Source organism: Sorex araneus, chromosome X, assembly GCF_027595985.1.
Source record: "Sorex araneus isolate mSorAra2 chromosome X, mSorAra2.pri, whole genome shotgun sequence".
Lineage (NCBI taxonomy): Eukaryota > Metazoa > Chordata > Mammalia > Eulipotyphla > Soricidae > Sorex > Sorex araneus.
Window position 1 is genome coordinate 305,713,487 of NC_073313.1, and position 23,545 is coordinate 305,737,031.

At 46.1% G+C, this 23,545-nt stretch overlaps 1 protein-coding gene and 1 non-coding gene across 2 annotated transcripts; both read right to left on the reverse strand.

Moving 5' to 3' along the window:
• Positions 1-450: 450 nt before the first annotated feature.
• Positions 451-4,273, reverse strand: FOXI3 (forkhead box I3). Its single transcript, XM_004612100.2, has 2 exons — positions 3,646-4,273; positions 451-1,240 (listed from the first exon to the last, which is right to left on the reverse strand). Exons 1-2 carry the CDS (start codon positions 4,271-4,273, stop codon positions 618-620), a joined length of 1,251 nt encoding a protein of 416 aa, XP_004612157.2. The 3' UTR covers positions 451-617.
• An 18,843-nt stretch (positions 4,274-23,116) lies between these two features.
• On the reverse strand, positions 23,117-23,219 carry LOC129400480 (U6 spliceosomal RNA). Its single transcript, XR_008627715.1, has one exon. It is a non-coding gene; the product is annotated as a U6 spliceosomal RNA (small nuclear RNA).
• Positions 23,220-23,545: the final 326 nt, after the last annotated feature.

Below are 23,545 nucleotides of genomic sequence, written 5' to 3' on the forward strand. Positions count from 1 at the left end.
ACCTTCATATATGCAGTCCGTTGTGGGCCCAAATGTAGTTATGTGACTCTTTAAAACCTTCAGAAGCAAGGAATCTAGATGGACGTCGTGTCCTATAGAAACCCACATCTGACAGCACTGTAAGACTAATGTTATCTCAACCTACAAAATAATTAAAATCCAGACATCTGACTTTTCTAGAAAAGACAGACTGTCAGGTAGGAGATAGCTAGCTGCCCACACTAGCCTTCAGAATGATATTCTGCCCCACTTTCTGTTGCCAAATGGCTTTTTCTCTTCTCCAAAAACTCAGATTTTTTTTCTGGCCAGCCCATTTGAGCTTATCACCCTGACAGCACTAAGTAAAACAACCGATGAGTCGGACCCTCAAAGAGAGAGGGAGAGGAGAGAGGAAGAGAGCTCTCCAAGGAGGTCCCAAGAGACCTGTATAAGTAGCTGGATTGTTGAGAGTCATCTGCTCTACCCAGGCAGCTCCAGTGTGGACCAGGACCACAACATCACTCGGGAGCCCAGGGAAGAGACTCAGAACCTCAGTTTCTCCCCCTGGGACCAACTGCCTTGGAATCCACATCATTGCAAACTCCCTGGGGTGTGTTTTCCAGTCTGCCCTGCGGGCCCTATACCTCAGAGCCCTCCCGGGGGTAGATGAGGCTGTTGACCATGCTGAAGTTGTAGAAAGGGTTGCTGAAGGGGCTGCTCTGGCCGCCGCTGGTACTGCCGGGGAAAGGGCTGTAGTAGGAGGATCTCTGGCTGCTGGTGGTGCCGGAGCTGCTGTTCAGCTGCATGGTGTCAGCGGAGGTCTCCGAGATGGAGCTTGTGGGGAACGTGCTGCTGGTGGGGAGCTGGGCCCCCTGGATCCCAAGGTGGCGGCTGCCAGGAAGCGCGCGCTGGCCGTTGGCACTGCTGCTGCCACTCAGGGTGCTGAAGAAGGTGCTAAGGCAGGGGGTGGAGCTGAGCACGGAGCCTCCAGGTGAGGAGGCCGTACTCTTGCTGCCCTCTGGGGGCTCTGGGGACTGAGAGGGCCTCAGCAGGGAGGAGGAGGTGCTGTCACCGTCTGGCTTCCCGCCCACTCCAGAGCCCAGGGCTGAGGGGAGCCCGTCTTCAGATTTTGATGTCCCCATGTTGACTCCCACTGTAGAACTGCTGCTGGCCTCAGAGCGGCGCTTCCTCTTCCTTCGGAAGTTCCCATTGTCAAACATTTTCTCACAGTTGGGATCCAGGGTCCAGTAATTCCCCTTCCCTGTGGAGAGAAGGCAGGTGGAGGCATTAGGGAAGGGCCTGGCTGGTCCCCTCTCCAGCACCACAAAATAAATACAGTAGAATTCCATGACCCAGCACAATCACCCCTAAGCTTCTATCTGAGAGACAGGGAAACAAATCAAAGGGATACTTGCACTGTCCATTCACTGAAGCTTCATTGACAGCAGCCAAAATACTGAACCAACCAGGAGTACCCCTGAGCAGACCCAAGAGTAAGCCCTGAGCATCCCCGGGTGTGGTCCAAAAACCCAAAGAAAAAATAAGTTGCAGGATCTTTCTATTACTAGTTGCAGAGTGCTATATACTACAGAGGTGTGAAGCTAAACCTCTAGAAGTTCCATCAATTTACATAATAATGGAAACCAAAGATAAGTTAACTCAAAGTATTTCAAAAGGAATAGAACCCATTTTGCTGACTGTTAAATAACTTTACATAGACACAGCCGGCACACAATCAGCAGTGAAAAAACCATTTTTCCCAAAAAAGGAAATAACTATGTGTCCCTTTGCAGAGTGTCCCCTGCAACTGCTGCCCCCTCCCAGTACCCCACCGGAAAAGGTAGGTTTAAATATTAGAACCTCTTGTCTGACAGAACAAAGATGACAAAAAATTGTTACAGAGCAACCACAGCTTTAACAATGGCTTGAGAGCATGTATTCAGAATGCAAGTCAGCTCCTGACTTTATATCCACTCCTCATCCCTTCCTCATTTTTCCTCCACTGGACAACTCACAGCCTGTGGCTTCATTTACTGAATTCTGCTTAAAAATTTTCCCCATTTCTCTACTGTAAGTGAGGTAGGAAGAATTTATCACTTCAGAAATTTCATCTCCCAATGATGTTTCCCCCCTACTTTTGCTAAAACAACAACAACAAAAAAAAAAACAAAAAACCCACATCTTTCATGTTTAAAGATGTGGGCAGAAGCAAGCAGGAGTTACTTAACCTGGATCAACTCAGACCCTGGAGACTCCATTTCTCAGAACCGAGAAACTGAGTTCGGAGCTGGTTAGCAACCTGCCATATTCTCAGCAATAGAGGAGATGGTATTTAAGCAGGCTGACTCTAGACTTGGCATTATTTGGGGGAGCAGAGAAAAGGGGGGTGGGTCACACCTCACTGGGCTCAGGATTTATTCCTCGATCTGTGCTCAGGGGACCATAGGTGCTGGGGATTTGCTGGGGATTAAACACAGGTCTACTGTGTGCAAGGCAAATGCTTTACTACTGCACCACCATCTCTCCAGTCCCAGACTCATTTTTTTTTAACTATAAGATTCTGCTGTCACCAAAAACTAGTGCATCCCCTTCCCACACTCATTTTCTCCACTGATACATATTCTGCAAATAGCTGGCAGGGGAAAACTTTTTTTCATTCATATAACTACCATTTTAATAACAAAACCTACAGCAATATTATGCTACCTTGGTACCAACCAAGCCACTGGTTACAGAACCCTAAATTTTCTAAAAGTTAGGAATATACAGGGCAATTTACAAGATAATCTAAAGTGGCTCAGAGGCCAAATTAAGAAGATTCATCTACAACTACATGCTTCACTCAACAGGATAACAGCTAGAGGCAGCTGGGCAATTAATACGGCCAGTCAGAAACGAGAAGTGGTACCAGAAAGGGCATGGTAAACTCTGAGCTCCAGCGGGTATAGTCAACCCGCCACCAAAAGAAAAATTTGCAGTCTACTATTTTGCACGTTATTTCTTGGAAAAGCCCTGCTCTAGAATGATTTCGGAATAGAGCTCCTTCGGCAGCCCGGAGTATTTACCTCCTTTTCTTTTGTCCCAGAGCTTAGTTCCCACCGCTTTTCAGGTGAAGAGGGAGACCGTGATCAACACTCCCCTTTGAGCCCAGCCCTCGTCCGACCCGAGAAAAAGCGATTTGGGGAAAGCCACCAAACCCACGCCGCGGGAGACCCAGCTAAGCGTGCTCCGCTCCCTCTGCTCCTGTCCCAAGACGCCCGTGCCACGATCATCAATTCAGTCTGCACCGTCCTTGTTTCCAACAAGACGCAGGACCCCCGGGTAAAGATGAGATCCTCGCTCATCTTTACCACTCCCCAGCCTCCCCTTGCCCGAGACCTGTGCTCTTAATCCACCTCCCTGGAGCGCGATCCTTCCAACAGCGGGCTCCACACCCGGTCCTCCCCTTCGCCGGGTCTCGGCGTCGTCTCGCTCCGATCAGACGAGGTCCCCGCCACCAGCTCCCACACCAAGTTCGAGCCCGTTCACGACTCCTCGTGGGTGGTCTCGGAGAACCACCCCCTAGCCCCACTCCTTACACACAGCCCTCCAGGAGTCGGGGCTGCCCGCGCCCGCCCCCACGCCCGGCGGCTCGGGAAACGTCTGCCCGGGGTGCCCCCTTCGCACCTGGGTCGTCCTCGTCCCGGGGCACTTTCTTGAAGCAGTCGTTGAGCGACAGGTTGTGGCGGATGGAGTTCTGCCAGCCGGCCTTGCTGCGCTGGTAGAAGGGGAAGCTGTCGGCCACGAACTGGTAGATGTGGCTGAGCGTGAGCTTGCGCTCGGGCGCGCTCTGGATGGCCATGGCGATGAGCGCCGAGTACGAGTAGGGCGGCCGCACCATCTTCATCAGGTCCTCGCGGCTGGCCATGGACAGCCAGCCCAGCTCACTGGGAGCCGCGGGGCCGGCGGGCGAGGCGGGCGTGGCGGGCGCGGGCTGCGCGAAGGCCCGCTGCGCGCACGCGAAGGTGCCGGCGGCCGTGGGCGGCTGCAGGAAGGGCGCGGGGGCGCCCCCGGGGGGCGGCGGCGGCGGCGGGGCGCTCAGGTAGGCGGCGGCGGCGGCGGCGGCCGCCGAGCCCCCCACGGCCGGGCCGTTGAGCCACAGGTAGGGGTTGGCGGCGGCGGCGGGCGGCGCGGCGTAGTCCGTCAGCCCGTACGGGGCGCGGGCGGCCGGGGGCGCGCCCGGGGCGGCGGCGCTGGGCGAGGACAGGCCGCTCTGCGAGTACACGCCGAAATTGTCGCCGCAGTAGAGCGCCATGTCGGGGGCCGTCGTCGGGGGCTGCGGCGCGGCGGCGGCGAGGGGCGAGCGCGGCTGGTCTCGCGGCGCGGGCGAGAGCATCCCTCGGCGGGCCAACCGGGGTGGCCCCACCGCAGCCCAAAGCTCCGGGAGCGCAAGGGCGGGCGTCGGGGCGGGGGTGCTCGGTGCGGCGCGACTGGTGCGCCGCCGCTGCGGCTTCTTATAAGCCGCGGGCGGCGCGGCTCCTCCCGGGCCCGGCCCGAGGCTCTCCACGCCCCCGCCACGCCCCGCCGGCCCGCGCGGCCCCGGCACCGCGCGCCCAGAGCCGCGCGTCTCCCGCCCGGCGCGCGGCGCCCCGCCCCCGCGGCCCTGCCCCAGCTCCCCGGTGCCCGGCGCCTGCAGGGTTAACGCGCGCAGCGCCCGGCTTCCTAGCCCGTCCGCTGCTCAACTCCACCAAGAAGTGGAGAACCAAAGTGAAGAGCCGAAACAAAGGAACCCGAAACAACATCGGTGTTGCGGAGAGAGGGGCTGGGGGGAAATAAAGCCCCGTGAGTTGATTGCGGGCTGCCGCCCAGGCCACCTGCCTCGAGCGCCCTTAGGGTTTTCTGCAGGTCCCTGAGACTTTGGTGAACGTCGTTGCAAGCAAAGACTCGCGCGGGGCTCTGCGGACCAGTTGAGCATTCCCAGTGGACAATCCGATGATTCCCAGTTGAGATTTATTTCATCGATATGGTTCATAACTCTCGGGGACTGAGGTCGAGGGATTTACTAGCAGGACATCTTGGGTGGGTTCCCTTCACCAAAGTTCCGTGGTGGGAGGGACTCAAGTCCGTTTTAAAATTTTCCTAACTGTGGCTTTAACAATGTCTTGTTGAACTCCGTCCGCTTTCGGGATTTCGTTCATTTGACGTCCGGTTCGCACAGCCTTTGGGTATGATTTGTTATTTTTTCCAAAACAAACTGGAAGATAGGTGAGCTTGGAATTAGCATTTTAAAGTCAACCGTCATTTAAGCTGTGCAGGAAGGCTCGTTTACAAATAATGGTCTCAACGAATGGACTCGCTCTCGGCTTTCTCAAGTTTTTCAAACGCGGCTTCAGCCTGGAAAAGCGAACAAAACCCGTGGCGACTCCAGGTGTCACGTTATTTACTGCTCCAATCATTCATTTGTTGACTCCAAACGAATGTTTCTTTTACTGTTAAAAGTATTATTATCGGGTGCTTATGAAATAACAGATTTGCGAATCTCACTTAATTAAGGGAGAGAGGGAGAAAGGGATTCCCCCTTCTACTTGCGAATTGTAGACTGATAGTTAAGATTTAATAATTCGAAAAAATCTATCCTTTATCCCTTTTTCATAATAAAGTCAGTACGTTGGCGAATTTTGGTTTTCTGTTATCTCATATCTTAAAGATTGAAATCCAGAGATGCTTAAGTAGCAAACTTTGGTATATGCAGTGCAAAAGCTTCCAGTGTAACTATATATTTTCTGGAACCTAAAAGAAATCATTGTCAATTGCCCACAGAATTTCTTTTTACGTCTGGCAGATGCTACAGAACGGAAGTGTTTACCCTTTTTGTATTTTGATCTTAGGTCTAAACATTTTCTTAATTTAGATAAACACAGTGCCTCCTCATCCATAGAACCTAAAATACAGTTGTTTTGATTTGTTATCTCTCTTTGGATGATAATAAGAAAACTGAATCTGAGAAATTAGAAAGCAATTTATAAGTTGTAGTGTCCAACTTAACGTTTTGCTTAATTGTAAAAAGTGAAAACCAAAACTAAAAGTAGAAACTTGGGTAACTAAATTAGTAAAAATGTGAAACCGCCTTCCTTTAATTAATTGATGAAAATCTTTAGCCCGTAAGTTTATCATTTTATAGGTTTTTTTTCTTTTAGTCTATTTTTAGACCAGTAGCTCCAAATTATTCTGAGAGGTCATGATTTTTTTATTTCTTGATTTGATTAAAGTTGTTGGTTCCTTAACTACATTTCTGTTCTCTTCTGAGGACTTTTCATTTTAAAGGATAGGGCCACCTAGCGGCTTTTTGCCTGTTACAGCATCTAGGTAGGGCAGGATCTATATAGAGAACACCCTCTCTCGTTTGGGAAATTTTACTTTTCTATTCATCATGTCTTCATTAACTGAATTTAAAACTAATATTGAGGATGGAGGGATAGTACAGTGGGTAGGGCACTTGCTTTGCATGTGACAGACCCGGGCTCAATCTTCCACACCCTATATGGTCTCAGAGCTTTACCAGGAGTGATCCCTGAGCACAGAGTCAGGGGTAAGCCCTGAGCAAGCTGGGTATGGTCCAAAGAAAACCAAAAAGTAAGCCTAATAATTGGTTATGGTTTAGATTATTATGTCAGTTTTTCTTCTATTTTAAAATTAAATTGAATAAGCATCTGATGCACTTAACAAGATAAAAGGTGCTTAAGATGCAAGTTCCCTGTAATAGCATTTTGTTAAAATGCCTTTCTCCACACAAAAAAAGATACAATCAAAACAATTGGTTAACTGTATCTAGCCAGTGTAAAATAAGAATCTTTTCATCACTGAAAAATAAAGCACGTAGGGGGCTAGAGCAATAGCACAGCGGGTAGGGCGTTTGCCTTGCACGCGGCCCAACCCGGGTTCGATTCCCAGCATCCCATATGGTCCCCTGAGCACGGCCAGGGGTAGGTAATTCCTGAGTGCAGAGCCAGGAGTAACCCCTGTGCATCGCCAGGTGTGACCCAAAAAGCAAAAAAAAAAAAAAAAAAAAAGTGACACATTGAGGGGCTGGAGCAATAGTACAGCGGGTAGGGTGTTTGCCTTGCACTCGGCCGACCCGGATTTGATTCCCAGCATCCCATATGGTTCCCTGAGCACCGCCAGGAGTAATTCCTGAGTGCAGAGCCAGGAGCAACCCCTGTGCATCGCTGGGTGTGACCCAAAAAGCAAAAAAAAAAAAAAAAAAAGTGAAAGTGACACATTGAGGGTCAGGGAGATAATATAGGGGTGACGGAACATTGCCAGTTGTGGCTCTGGATACCTCCAGGTACTGCTGGGGTGGTCCTGATGGTCCCACACCTTAGATCGTCAGCTGCATGGCACCCTTAGGTGCTCGCTTTCTCAGCCCAGAGAGCTGAGGATTGCCAGGGGTGGCCTCCAAGCACCCTGAGCACCAAGTAGGAGACCGCCACCAAATGCGACATCGGAATATAGGTAAGCCCCTAAAAGAGTGTGTGAACACACACACAGTAAAACATATCTAAAATAATATCTAGGGAACTCAGCTCTAGCAAAAAAAAAAATAAATAAAAACCATCATCCAGATGTGAAAGAAAAGGCATAATTCCAAAAATAATTTACAGGAGTGGAGAGGATAGTACAGAGGATAGGGCATTTGCTCTGCATATGGTTGACCAGGGTTCAAACCCTCACATCTCATATGATCCCCAAGCTAGGTGTGGTTCTGAGTGCCAAGTCAGGTGTGGCCCAAAAACAAAAAAAAAGAAAAAAAATGACTAGACCGATGGAAAGAACTTTTAAGAGAATATCGCTTTTATTTTTAATAGATGTAAGGAAGTTTGACTTACATGAAAATAAAACAAAATGTCAGCATAAGATAAAAAGCAAACAAACTGGGATAGACCAGAGAGATGGTATAGGATTTCAGGAGCTTTTCTTGCATGAAGCTAACCCATTTAGATCCCTGACACCCTGTATGATCTCCTTGAGCCCATCCAGGAGTGACCTCTAAGTGAAGAGGCAGGAGTCAGCCCTGAGTATTGTAGAGTGTGACCCCCCCCCAAAAAAAAAAAAACCAAAGGAGACAAACTGAGCCCAGACAAACTGAGCCCAGAGACAGTAGAAAAACAGTAGGGCACTTAACTTTGCATGAAGCCATGCACAATTCCAGTCCATGGCCCTGCATATGGTCCCCTGGACACTGCCAGGAGTGATTCCTGAGCAGCACTGGGTATGCAGGAACATTCAAATGACTTGAGATACAGTCGGGCAGAGAATGTAGCCCTATAACAAATGGACCACCCTATGTCTGCTTCATGAGTGCATGTACTGTTTGGGTGACAAAAGACTGTTTTACTGAAGAAGTTAAAACTTTATTAAAACTTTTATTGAAGAGGTTAAAACTTTAGTTAGTCCTTACTTGTTTTCATTCCCCTTCCTCATCACTGATCATCTTATTAGAAGCAAATGAAAATCCTCTGTCCTCTCCCTCAATATGCAAATTGAAACAGAACTCTGGGGGACCCACCATCTTCACAGAGAGCTACAGTTCAGATGACTCTAAGTGTTTGTGTGAAACTGAGGCAGCCCTGGCCCCAGTGTGAGCAGGTCTCCACCAACAGGGCATCTATCTTAGGTTCCCTGAGTCCCTTTCCCTTTGCTTTATGTTGACTTGGGCCAAACTGTACCTGCCAGTCAGCCCACTCAGCCTGCCTAGGAGTCAATGGATGCTCGATGGGGGACAAATCAAACCCAGGGAGGAGAAGCCTCAGTGGCTCAGGGGCCATCCATCAGTCACTTGCTGACCCCCAAGTCTTGTGGACTGCTTCTCACATAAATAGGTACCAGAAGTGAAGAACAAGAATGGTGAAGATTCTAGAAGCCTAGAACATCTGAGAATATCACAGAAATTACATATACTTAATTTAGAAAAAGAAAAAAACCCACCATTTTCCCAGAATGACACTGTCACTGTCACTGTCATCCCGTTGCTCATTGATTTGCTCGAGTAGGCGCCAGTTATGTCTCCATTGTGAGACTTGTTATTCGATATGCCCAGAATGACAGTGGTCCAATAATTCCTTGGGCTGAGGAAAGTCATGACCATGCTTGTTTTGTTTTGTTTTGTTGTCACACCCGGCGATGCACAGGGGTTACTCCTGGCTCATGCACTCAGGAATTACTCCTGACCGTGCTCAGGGGACCATATGGGATGCTGGGATTCGAACCCTGGTCGGCCGTGTGCAAGGCAAACGCCCTACCCGCTGTGCTCTTGCTCCAGCCCCCCATGACCATGCTTGAACCTATACCTCTCCCCACTCTTTCTCTCCTGTCAGTTCTCTAGGATGCCCCTGACCTGGCACTAACTGGCATCACGCTGCAGTTTCCTCAGACTCTTCCTTGTACTCAGTCTTTTAGCTCTTGGAAGACTCTTGACTTCCCTGTCCAGATCCCATCTAGGCTTCCCCTGAGGCCCTTTGTCAGGTGGGTTCTGCACATCTCCCCTCAGGGTACGACCCTCAGGCGGTACTATCATCCTGGGTGGAGCCAGCACCCAGTTGAATGACTCATCCAATTCCCAGGCTCCCCATATTTCCAATCATCAACTCTGCTCCAGTTCAGCCTCCCACTAAAATTGGGGTTTCTACACGGAGGGACACTGTGTCTCTTTCTGCTCACTTTGTTTTATTGTTTGGTTTGGTTTTGTATTTTACAGCTAACGAAGAACATGTATTAAACACATGGCACTATGCTAAACACCTTACCTGCATCCTAGCATTTCATTACTCAATAATCCTCTGAGATAAGAATGTTTAGTCCACATTTTACTTATGAAGCTTAAGTAATTTAACTGCAGTCTAGGGAGATAGTTCGAAAGCCTGGGTCTCACCCACTACATTAACCCTCCAAGCATCATCTAGAACAGCCTTCCCTCCCCCAACCCAATATTTTTGCTGTGGTCACCCAACTTCTGAGTGGGTGACTGTGGCTCAGCAGCAGGCAGTCTGATGCAGGACATATCTTGTGACTCTCAGCATCTGTCGTGTCCTCAATAATTTGCCCTGTGCCAGGATCTGACATGAATGCAGTTCCGTTATTGTCTATTGCTTGAAACATTATGAAATAAATAAAACAACTCAACCCTAAACACCTGAAACCTTTCTGTATACAAAGGCTGTCAAATTCTTATGCTTTCCTCTAGAAAATGTTTTCAGGGACTTACCTATAACATGGGATCCAATTTATTCTCATGACTCTACACCTTCCCTATTCATAATGCATTTTAGAGAACCTTCCAAAACATTTCCCATGCCCACTGGTGTTTCCTTTCATAAAACATTTAGTAGCCACCCACCAGTGTGGTAAGGTGGTTTACAGCCACTCTATTTTATGATTTGTTGGTGGTCCCTCCATACCTGTTTAGAAACATTTTAAATTTTAACCAATTTTAAAAGAACTTTGGATTGTTTCTTTTTCAAAAAATACGGCCTAGGGACCAGAAATGTGGCTTAGAATAAAACAATTGCCTTGTATGAATGAGGCTCTGGGTTTGATCCCCAGCATCATATACTGCTCTGTAGCACTGTCGTCCCATTGTTCATCGATTTGCTCAAGCTGCACCAGTAATATCTCCATTGTGAGACTTGTTGTTACTGTTTTTGGCATACCGAATACGCCATGGGTAACTTGCCAGGCTCTGCCGTGCGGGCGGGATATTCTCATAGCTTGCCGGGCTCTCCGAAAGGGACGGAGGAATCAAACCCGGGTCAGCCACATGCAAGGCAAACGCCCTACCCACTGTGCTATTGCTCCAGCCCAACATCATATACAGAATTTTCTTTAATTACAATAGATAAGGGTGACTTTATTTATTTTATCATAGTAAATTCCCAGCTATAATTTGCTAACTGTAGCCTAGCATGACAAGGGAATGGGAACTATCAATGTGAACAAACCTTCGTCCCTGAATTACAGAAGTGAGAATTTTGAGAAAGGAGGGATGTTGAGAGGAAGAAAGAGGAGACCAACTGATGGTAATATGGGTACATTGATCAGAGGCCTTGGACATTTTGGTGGTGTAAAGGTAACTATCAAAACTATAAGAGCAGCGGGGGACTGGGGCAATAGCACAGCGGGTAGGGCGTTTGTCTTGCACATGGCCTACCCAGGTTTGATTCCCAGCATCCCATATGGTTCCCTAAGCACTGTCAGGGGTGATTCCTGAGTGCAGAGTCAGGAGAACCTCTGTGCATTGCAGGGTGTGACCAGAGTGGAGTTCATGCCCAATTCAATCAGCTTAATCAATAGCTGAATAAATAGCACTAATCCTACATTATAGCACTATCATCCCATTGCTCATCAATTTGCTCGAGCAGGCACCAGTAACGTCTCCATTGTGAGACTTGTTGTTACTGTTTTTGGCATATTGAATAAGCCAAGGGGAGCTTGCCAGGCTCTGCCGTGATTGCATGAAATAAAGTTATCAAAATAATAGCATGCATTTTCATGTACTGGACAGACTGATTAACAATATAGTCAGTAAAAGTTGACTAGTTATTTTCCCTGAAATTCTCCATTCTTATTTCAAACTTTTACCAAGGTGCAATGCTATGACTTCAGACTATCAGGCTGACATCTGAGATTAATCCATTATAACTCTTTGCTAAGTAGCTCTGGAAATTTTAGTTACCAAAAGCTTCAGAGTACAAATAAAACATTGGTAGGATAAGTTTTGCAACCAATTTTATAACTCTAGAAACTCATGTTTTAAACTAAACCATTACTCTTTGAACCTGTTTTTACCACAATTGTTTCAGCTCACATTCTAATAATTCAATGCAGATGCATATGTACATAGACACAACAGCATAAAACCTTTAAACCATCAATTTTATTTTTTGGCTTTTTATGTCACACCCGGCGATGCACAGGGGTTACTCCTGGTTCATGCACTCAGGAATTACTCCTGGTGATGCTCAGGGGACCATATGGGAAGCTGGGAATCTAACCTGGATTGGCCGCATGAAAGGCAAACGCCCTACCCGCTGTGCTAATGCTCCAGCCCCTAAATTTACCATAAATTTTTATGAAACACGAGAAAATCTTCTTTGACTTAATTTCAATACTTCTTGTACCTTAGTTATTTCAAATCATGAGATTTCTACACCAGATACTTTTTAACAGTTCCACAAGAATACAGACATGTTTTCAGATACAGAGAGAGCCCTTTGGTTTTTACCAAACTTTGATATTAGCATAGAAAAAATCACTTGAACTGCCAATGTTTATGAAAACATGAGGAAACTTTACTTTCTTTACCTCTGTTGTTTGTCAAATGGCCTAATTTTTTTCATTAAAATTGGCCGAGGCTTGTAAGATAAAGCCTTGCATTCTCTGTACTCTCATTTCACTTTAGTTTTAGGCTCTAGTTCTGCAGCTTTTCCTAGATAGTACATATTCTGAAGTTCAGAAGAATTACAACCTAATGTTCTTCCAAATAAGAAATTTAGATAGAGAATTTGCTTTCTCTGTAGGCTCAACATTCTGATAAGAAATCTTTGTTTAAACCTGGTCTAACAAGTTCCAAAAACACCTAGACCCTTTAAATTGCTGTACTTCATATCACTCTGACCTGTCTTGATGAATTTGCTTCCCCTAGTCTAATTTCTACTACTGGCCCCAACACTTGAGTGTTCCACATAGACAGACAGACAGACAGACAGACAGACAGACAATGAACTGACTAAAAACACCACTCATACACATGCATACGTCTGCGGTTGATAGATCGATCTGACCCTTTCAAAATGGCAGGGAGGGGGCTGGAGCGATAGCACAGCAGGTAGGGCGTTTACCTTGCACACGGCCGGCCTGGGTTCGATTCCCAGCATCCCATATGGTCCCCTCCCTGAGCACCGCCAGGAGTAATTCTGAGTGCAGAGCCAGGAGTAACCCTGTCCATTGCCAGGTGTGACCCAAAAAGAAAAAAAAAAAATGGCAGGGAGAAAACTGATGGGCTGAGAAAGGAAGGGGCAGTCCCCAGGGCAAAGTTAAGCCCTGTCGGCTGATTGGGAACGTTGCTCCCTGTTTCCCAGCCTGACCAGCCAGTTTCCTGCTTGTTAAAATTGGGTTTTTGATCCTACATTTTATATATATTATATATATAAACTATAAGAGCAGGATCAGAGAGATGCTATTGTAGATAGGATGCTTGCACATGGCAGACCTGTGTTCCATCCCTGGCACTCCATATGGTCCCCCACGCTCTGCCAGGAGTGATCCCTGAGTATGGAGCCAACAGTAAGGTCTGAGCACCACCAGGTGTGATCCTAAAGCAAAACAAAACAAAACACACACAAAAATGAGTTTGCTAAGGAGACTGAGTGGCAAGGGTTGGAGGAAATCTTGAATCATTGGTGGGAAAAAAGCTGATACTTGTAGTAGATTTAGAATTAAAACACTGGGCCAGAGCACTTGTACATCAGGTAAGGTGTTTGCCCAGGTTAGATCTCTGGTGTTGCATATAGTCCCTGGAGAACTGCCAGGAGTGATTTTTGAGTGCAGTGCCAGGAGTAACCCCTGAGAATCATCCAGTGTGACCTCCCTGCCAAAGATAAGTAGAAGTGAAACATTGTATGCTTGAAACTCTATTATTTTTTTTTAATTTTTTATTGTGGAAAGTTACAAAGTTACAAAGTTTTCTTGAAACTCTATTATTAATAGCACTGTAAATCACATGCCTAAATAAAAAATAAAGTATTACCTTAATAGTCTGTAAAGAATATGTACCTTAACAGTACTTATTTTTTTTGCTTTTTTGGGGGGGGTCACACCCAGCGATGCTCAGGGGTTACTCCTGGCTTTGCACTCAGGAATTACTCCTGGCGGTGCTTGGGGGACCATATGGGATGCCGGGGATCGAACCCGGGTCAGCCGCGTGCAAGGCAAACGCCCTACCTGCTGTGCTATCACTCCGGCCCCTGTACCTTAAAAGTACTTTTAAGAGTTGGATGCAGCCAGATAAATTGTACTGGGTTAGTTAATATGCTTGACTTGCAAGTGGCTGACCCAGGTTCAATCCCCAGCTCTACATAGAGCCCCCAGACTCAGGAGTTATCCCTGGACAAAATGTCAGGAAAAGCCTCAGAACATCCAGATGTGACCCAAACACCTACCCCACCCAGCAGCCCCGCACCCCCACACATACAGACTCAGATGCCGGGGTCAGAGTGATTTCACAGTAGGTGGGGCTCTAGTCTTGCATGCAGCTGACCCAGGTTTGATCCACAGCATCACAAATTGTCCCCTGAGTCCCACCAGGAGTGATTCCTAGAGCACAGAGCCAGGAGTAAGCCCTGAACACTGCGGGGTGTGGCCGAAACTCATCCACTTTGGTTCCTCCCTTCAAAAAAGAAATAATCTGTTTTAACTCTGAAAGATAAGCCATAAGCCTCAGCTTTCTTATCTGGTGAATATAAACAGTAATGCAAATATTCATGGTAATTGTTGACTTATATCTGAGAAACTGTCTGTACTCACTTTGCTAAACAGTGATTTTATTTTAGGGTCACAAGTCTTTAAGGTGCTTTTATGTAAATTAGAAGATAGCCCCAAGACTAGCACCAATATGTGTTGGGTAGGGCTCAAGGCTCAGAGAGCGGGACTCACCCTCAGCCTTGCTTATTGCCTTAGTAATTTACTCTTACTTGGAACACAACCAGCCCATGTGTTCACAGGAGTGCTATAAGACTTAGTTTTCATAATCAATTCTAGGATGAAGGTAACATTCTCTCCATTTAATTTAATTAATTAATTTATTTATTATTGAATCACCATGAGATGCAGTTACAAAGGGTTCATGATTGAGTTTCAGTCATACAATGATCGAATACCCATCCCTCCACCAGTATATCTTTCCCAGCACCGTTGTCCCCAGCGTCCCTCCCGCCATCCCACCCCACCCTACCCCCTGCCTCTATGGCCGGCAGTTTCCTTCTTACTCTCTCTCTACTTTGCAGTATTATGGTTTATAATACAGATACTGAAAGGCCATCGTGTTTGGACCTTTGTCTACTTTCAGCACACATCTCCCATCCCAAGCGATCCCTCCAATCATCATTGACTTAGTGGTCTCTTCTCAACCTAACAGCCACTTGAGACTAGCTTCCAACCATGGACCAGTTCTCCTGGCCCTTGTCTCTGCTGTCCGTGGGTGTTAGTCTCATACTATGTTATTTTATATTCCACAAATGAGTGCATCTACACAATGGAATACTATGCAGCTTTTAGAAAAAATAAAGTTATGAAATTTGCTAATAGGTAGATGGACATGGAGAGTATCTTTCTAAGTGAAATGAGTCAGAAAGAGAGAGACAGACATAGAATAGCTCCACCCATTTGTTTTCCCTGGGCTGGAGCGATATCACAGCGGGTAGGGTGTTCGCCTTGCACTCGACCAAACGAATTTGATTCCTCTGCCCCTCTTGGAGAGCCCGGCAAGCTACTAAGAGTATCTCACCCCCACCGCAGAGCCTGGCAAGCTACCCGTAGTGTATTCAATATGCCAAAAATAGTAACAAGTCTCACAATGGAGACCTTACTGGTGTCTGCTTGAGCAAAACAATAAGCAATGGGATGATAGTGATTTGTTCTCCCTATTTTAGAACTCTTCCCCAAAGTCATTTTAATTTGCTAGGATTTATGTCTGAATATTGAGGCTATGAGTAATCACATCACTGACCCCACAGAGATACAATCAATCAGTATTAACTGGGACAGTTTTCAGGAAACTCTTAGCACAGTGCCTAACAGGTAGTAAGTATCTCTATTAGCCTGCATTTTGTCATGCATTTGTAAGTATTATTTTCCCATTTGGTATTTAACTGGGCTTGCAGTGTTTACCAGACTACTTTTTACTTTTTGGTTTTCAGGCGATACCTGCCAGTGTTTAAGGCCTAATTCCAGTTCTGTGCTCACTGGTGTTACAACTGGCATTGTTTGAGGGATCCTGGTTTGCCAGGATTGAACCCCATCTCCCACATACAAAGTGAGGATCAAATTCTGTCCATTGAGCTATCTTGTTGGTCCTAATCTACATTTTTACAAAATAAAATTTCTTCATCTGTCTCTGTCTCTGTCTCTCTCTGTATGTGTGTGTGTGTGTGTGTGTGTGTGTGTGTGTGTGTGTGTATTACCAAGGATCATATCTAAGACCTAACAAATGTGAGGCATGTGCTATACCACTGAGCCACATCCCCAGCCCCAATGTTTTTCTATATTTTTGGCCTAACAGGTAGTAAGTGTCTACCAAAAAAATAAAACAAAAAAATAAAAAGTAAAAAGTAGTTTGGTGGGCTGGAGCGATAGCACAGCAGTAGGGCATTCGCCTTGCATGCAGCCAATCCATGTTAGATTCCTCCGGCCCTCTCAAAGAGCTCGGCAAGCTACCAAGAGTGTCTCACCCGCACGGCAGAGCCTGGCATGCTACCCGTGATGTATTCGATATGCCAAAAAAAAAAAAAAAGTAACAATAAGTCTCACAATGAGAGATGTTACTGGTTCTCGCTCGAGCAAATCGATGAGCAATGGGATGACAATGACAGTTTGGTAAACACTGCAAGCCCAGTTAAATACCAAATGGGAAAATAATGCTTATAAATGCATGACAATCTGCAGGTTAATAGAGACACTTACTACCTGTTAGTCAACAGCTTTGGCTATAACTTTTGCTTGGATGTGCTGTGAAGTCCAAATAAGTCCTTGTCATTACTGGAGTAAGACAGCCACTCCTGTGCTGATTAGGGGATGGGCAAACTCAAAGAGTCTCCCAAATACATGGTACCTCCCATGCTGCAGGCCAGGGTTGGGATGTGGTTCTGTATCAGAAACTTTCTGGCTTCTCTACTTTCTTTGTAGAAGAGAACATGAGCAAGAAAAAGAGGAGTTATAAATAAGCAATGTCAGGCTGGAGAGATAGCACAGAGGGTGAGGTGTTTGCCTTGTATGTGGCTGACCCGGGTTCGATCCCTGGCATCCCATATGGTTCCCTGAGCACTGCCAGGAGTAATTCTTGAGTACAGAGCCACGAATAACTTCTGAGCATTGCGGAATATGACCCAAAAAGCTGGGAGGGGGGGAAAGAAAGGAAGGAAGGAAGGAAGGAAGGAAGGAAGGAAGGAAGGAAGGAAGGAAGGAAGGAAGGAAGGAAGGAAGGAAGGAAGGAAGGAAGGAAGAGAAAATAAATAGTGTACCTTAGAAGAGACGACTTTTATTTCCAGTTGATTCCCCCTTTGGAACTTAGTCATAGGGACAAACTGGCTGCAAAGGATGCTGAAAAACAACGAGATAGCTCAAGCTGGGTGGCCTGCTCCCTGTTAAAACGGGTATGACAGCCATGGGCCCAACTCCTGTTCTAAAAGAAATGAGAATCCCAGGGTGCAATTGGCAGTTGGCATCACACCTTCCCAAACTCTATGCTCTCGTATGTAAAGTTCTTCCCTTCCTGGAGTTCTGCATAATGTATTCAGCTGCAAGAAGTTCAATTCTTGGAGAAGCTCTTTTGTTGGGGATAATTATAAGAGGTAACTCAGAGTTAGGAAAAGAAAAGCTAAATAACAGTCCTGGATTCCTGAGGGTCTTAGCAAATTCTCCTTCCTGGACCTGGACCACCTTCCCAGGCTTCCAGTTAATTGCTACCTGTTCTCCATATGCCAATTCAGAGCCCCATCCTCAGAAAAGAAGACTTTGCTTCTTCCCTCCTGTTCCCCCAATGGAAAGAAGGGACCGCCAAATTCTGTTTTTCAGGTCTGAACACAGAGGACCAAGATGGAAACCCCTTTAGAGTCTGGTGCTACTGGTCCTTTGGAGGAGTCATGGACATCTAATAATCTCAGTCAATGAAATGTCCATGCCAGAATTTTTTAGCTTTCTCTGAAATAAAATTACTTCTGCTATGACTTCATTAATTCTTCCAAAATAGCGGGCTGGAAGGAGGGAAATTGGAGACATCAGTGATGGAAAATTACACTAGTGAAGGGGCAGGTGTTGGAATATTCTGTGACTGAAATCCAACTATGGACAACTTTGTAACTGTTTACTCATGGCGATTTAATACTGTAGCACTGTAGTCCCGTTGTCCATTGATTTGCTCGAGCTGGCACCAGTAAGGGCTCCATGGTGAGACTTGTGTTACTGTTTTTGGCATATCGAATACGCCACAGGTAGCTTGCCAGGCTCTGCCGTGCGGGTGGGATGCTCTCGGTAGCTTGCTGGGCTCTCTGAGAGGGACGGAAGAATCAGGTGAGTTAATAAAAAACTTAAAAATAAATAAAAAACAATTCTGCCAAAATAAAGCCTTTGAATTCTCTATCAGAAACTTAGACAATTTGCACTTTAACCTAAATTAAGTCTAAGGGTGTAACTGAAATTTAAGGGAAATCCCATAAACAGAGCTGGTAAGACAAAGGTAATCAGAATTCAATCCTTTCTCCTTGCTCATAAGCCTACCCCCTCCCCCACCATCCACCCTTTCTGTTCCCTTGTCCAAGGATTATAGACCTGATTGTGATACTCACACTTTTAGCACCAGTCCCTGCCACAGGGCTGGGTATAGAACTCATGGCCTTATGCCTGCAAAGCAGGCACTGGATCACTGAACCATACTCTCTGGACCTTGAGTGCAATTTTTTACATTACAGTTGACATTTGACAAGAGCCCTAGTTGACTCAGAGAGGGAAAGAATTTAAAGGGGAAAGAAGAGGTAGATAGACGGGAAGCAATCAGAAGAAGGGGCCAAGGGGATTCAGGTACATAGGTGATATAGAGGGGTGCTGTAGCTAAATACCCAACCACAGAGTGAACAAGATTAGAAATAAGAGATCCAACCTCAACAAGCAAACTTAAAATGGTGTCTGTCAAGGCGGCAGGCTGGGAATGAGAGGTTGGGGGTGGGGGTTGTGGGGAGGGAACTTGGGAACCCTGTGGAGGAAGAAGACAGTGATGGTAGAATTGGTGCTGGAGCGTAGTATATCTAAACCACAACTATGAATAACTGTAAATTAATAAAATTTTAAAAAGAATTTTAAAGCGTCCCAGTCAATTCAGTAAGGCATATTAAACATTGACTATCAAATTAATATCAAAAACCGCTTCGCTGATGGCATTGTTCTAATAACACCAAACATTAGCCAAGCGGCACAAATGCTGGCCGACTTTAACCGTGAGTGTGGAAAGGTTGGACTGCAACTGAATCTCACCAAAACAATGTTCATGAAAAACGAACTAGTCCCTGACGTTCCATTTGCTCTCAACAGAACGAACATCTCCGAATGCAGCTGCTATGTGTACCTGGGTCGAGAACTCAACATGAGGAACAACTTGGCGTCAGAACTGCGCAAGAGGAAGAGAGCAGCGTGGAATGCCTTCAAGAGCATCGAAAAAGTGGTTAAGAGGATGAAGAACCTTCGGCTCCGGGCACATCTTTTTGACATACATTCTTCCTGCACTAACATACACCTCGGAGACCTGGGCCCTACAAAAATAGGATAAGAATGCTATTCGGGTATCCCGAAGAGGAACAGAAATAGCTATGCTTGGAGTATCACGTTTCACTCAAGTGAGAGAAGGAATCCAGAGTTCCGACCTCCATCAATGGTCAAGAATTAGGGACGTGCGGGGCTGGAGCAATAGCACAGTGGGTAGGGCGGTTGCCTTGCACGCACCAACCCGGGTTTGATTCCCAGCATCCCATATGGTATTCCCTCGAGCATCGCCAGGAGTAATTCCTGAGTGCATGAGCCAGGAGTAACCCCTGTGCATCGCTGGGTGTGACCCAAAAAGAAAAAAAAAAAAAGAAAAGAAAATAAAAAAAAAAAGAATCAGGTATGCGTTCCGTGGAATCCAGTCAATAACAGCTCTAGTCCAGCGGTCTTCTCTAAATCGCATTACGTGTCCGGCCCATCTGATTTTTGACGCCTTGGTAAACAAGACAGCATCCCTGATTCTTTTTTTTTTTTTTTTTTTTTTTTTTTTTGCTTTTTGGGTCACACCCAGCGATGCTCAGGGGTTACTCCTGGCTTTGCACTCAGGAATTGCTCCTGGCAGTGCTTGGGGGACCATATGGGATGCCGGGGATCGAACCCAGGTCGGCCGCGTGCAAGGGAAACGCCCTACCCGCTGTGCTACCGATCCGGCCCCAGCATCCCTGATTCTTGACCGTTGTGCTCAGAAGACCATATGGTGCCCGGATTGAACCCAGGGCTCCTGCATACCATACACTATCCCTTTGACCTAACTCCATGGTCCATTTTTTTTTGTTTGTTTGGGGTTGGGGCAGCATGTCTGGTGGTGCGCAGGGCTTACTCCTGCCTTTATACTCAGGGATCATTCCTGGCAGTGCTCAGAGGGCCATATGGAGTGCTGAAGATTGAACTAGAGTTGACCATGTGCAAATCAAGTCCCTCCCTGCTGTACTATCTCTCCAGCCCTCCCAATTTTCACATTTTTAAAAATTCTTCGTTTGATTTTATTTTATTTTTTTTTTAAATTTTTTATTGAGTCACCATGTGGAAAGTTACAAAGTTTTCAGGTTTAAATCTCAGTTATACAATGCTCGAATACCCATCCCCTCACCAGTGCTCATATTCCACCACCAAGAATCCCAGTATAGCTCCACCCCGCCCCCTCACGCCCCAAACCCCCCCACGCCCCTATTCGTTTGATTTTAAACGAAGAAAAATGACAGTTGTTGTAAGAGATGTGGGTTTGAAGAAAACTATAGGAGAAACAGGGTTGGAAGCATTGTTCCTGAATAAACAAGACCTCGTTGACACAATTTTTTTTTTTTTTTTTTTTAGTGAATCACCGAGAGGTACAGTTACAGGCTTTACAAACTTTCATGCTTGCGTTTCAGCTATACAATGATCGAGCACCCATCCCTCCACCAGTGCCCATTCGCCACCACCAATGGTCCCTGCATCCCTCCCATCACCCCCACCTCATCCCCTCCACCCCGCCCCGCCTCTGTGGTGAGGCATTCCCTTTTGCTCCCTCTCTCCTTTTGAGTTGCAGAGAGTCTCTTGCCCGCACGCCTGGCTGTCTTCCCTGGGGCCCCTCGGAGGGGATGGGCTCCAGCTTCCCTTCCCACAATGAGCAGAGCTCCCGGCAGCCAAAGACCACCGGAACCTAGCTACAGCCATGCTGGAGGCCCCTCTCCACACGTTCGGACAGGCCTCACGCATGAAGGTACTGGCAGAGGAACCCAGGTGTGTGTAATCCCATCAACGGCCAACATCCAGAGAGAGACTTAAAAGCAAGCTCTCAGAAGCGATATCTTTAGCCTACTTCTCCCTCTGGGAGAAACTGGCAATCTTCTGAGAGTTTCCTGCCCCCATGGGACAGCCTTGCAAGCTTCCCATGGTGTATTCATATGCAAAATCCAGTAACAAGCTGAATCTCATTCCCCTGACCCTGAAGAGCCCCCTGTGCGACATCTTTGGGAGGGCAGAGTCGAGATAGACTTCTAAGATCTCAGGGAAAGGACGAAATGAGATGCTACTGATCCCGCCTGAGAAATCGGTGATTAACAGGATTTCATGATTCATGATTTGTGATTCTCCTTTTAGGTGTTGTGGTATGCAATAGAGGTATTGAGCGGCCATCATGTTAGGTCTAAGGTCTACTTTTGGCACGCGTCTTTCAACCCGAATAGGTCCTCCCAATGTCCTTTACTTGGTGTTCCCTTCTCTATCTGAGCTGCCTTTTCCTCCAGCATGTGAGGTCGGTTTCCAAGCCGTGGAGCAGACCTCCTGGTCCTTATCTCTACTACTCTTGGGTGTTAGTCTCCCATTCTGTTACTTTATATTCCACAGATGAGTGCAATCTTTCTATGCCTGTCCCTCTCTTCCTGACTCATTTCATTTAACATACTTTCCATGTTGATCCACTTATATGCAAAGGTCATGACTTCATCTTTTCTAACAGCTGCATAGTATTCCATAGTGTAGATGTACCAAGGTTTCTTTAGCCAGTCATCTGTTCTCCGGCACGCAGGTTTTTTCCAGATTCTGGCTATTGTAAACATGCAGCAATGAACATACAAGTGCAGATGTCATTTCAACTATACTTTTTTGCCTCTCTAGGATATATTCCCAGGAGTGGCATTGCTGGGTCAAGTGGGAGCTCAATTTCTAATTTTTTGCGAATCGTCCATATTGTTTTCCAAAAGAGCTGAACCAGTCGACATTCCCACCAGCAGTAAAGGAGAGTCCCTTTCTCCCCACATTCATGCCAACACCGGTTGCTTTTGTTCTTTTGAATGTGGTGTGAGATGATATCTCATTGTTGTTTTGATCTGCATCTTCCTGATGATTAGTGATGTAGAGTATTTTCTCATGTCATTGACACAAAATTTAAGTGCTTATTTGGATTTTAATAGGACTGCAGCTCAGGAAACAGAGTCAAGAAACCCTTGAAGGGTGGGAACAGTGGGTAGAGTACAGTGGGTAGAGTGTTTACCTTGCATGTGGTTGAACCGGGGTCGACCACCAGGAGTAACCCCTGAGTGTAGAGCCAGGAGTAACCCCAGAACATTGCCAGGTTTGACTCAAAAAGCCAAAAAAGAAAAAAAAAAGAAAAGAAGCTCTTGAATTGTGTTCAGAGTTGCCTGTATGAGGTTGAATTTATGTGCCAAAAGCAAAACTGTAATAACTTTTACTCCAAATCTGCTATGCAGATTATGCAAATTGGGGTTACAAGTTCATCAAGTCCTTGTGTGATCCTTTACACAAATAATGTGAGGCTAGAAATTACTTGAGATTTTTTAAAAATTAGTCCTGTAATTTATCTAAGCCAAATTTCTAACATAATATTTTAAAGGCAGTTAAGGTCATGCATATTCTTGAGGTGATTCACAATCTATTTTTATACTAACTCTAGAACTCTGCATATTTTATATTTAATGGCCTATCTCAATTCATATGCCAAATTTTCATCAGATCTGTATTTGTACATCATAAAATTTACAGTTGAGAAATATATTTATATGCCTATTTTATTCAAATCGTTTCGAAGTTTTTCAGTAACTTTATTGAATAAAATGGATGTTTGATTTAAATTAAAATTGAAAATACGAGATGGTTTCCAAATTTACCTGTCATCCTAATGCAGGAACCATGCTAATCTTCTCAGTATCGTTCCCATTTTAGTATATGTGCTGCCAAAGCAATACTCAGTTCAATTCTGACTGGTAGGATAATATGCAAATCAGGTGAAAAGTTACTCGAGAATTATTAGTTGGTTTTCAGTCTTGGGTTTTGAGCCACACCCAGGGTGCTCAGGGCTCACTCCTGGTTCTGCACTCAGGGATCACTCCTGGTAGGCTCAGGCTTGCTGGGGATTGAAGCTAGGTTATTCACATGCAAAGAAAGCATCCACCCCTTGTACTATCTCTCTGGGCCCCGGCTTTTAATCTTGAGAGGGTGGAGGTGGGCGGGCTTTGGTTCTGCTTTTTTTTTTTTTTTTTTTTTTTTTTGTGGATGATTGTTTCTAAGC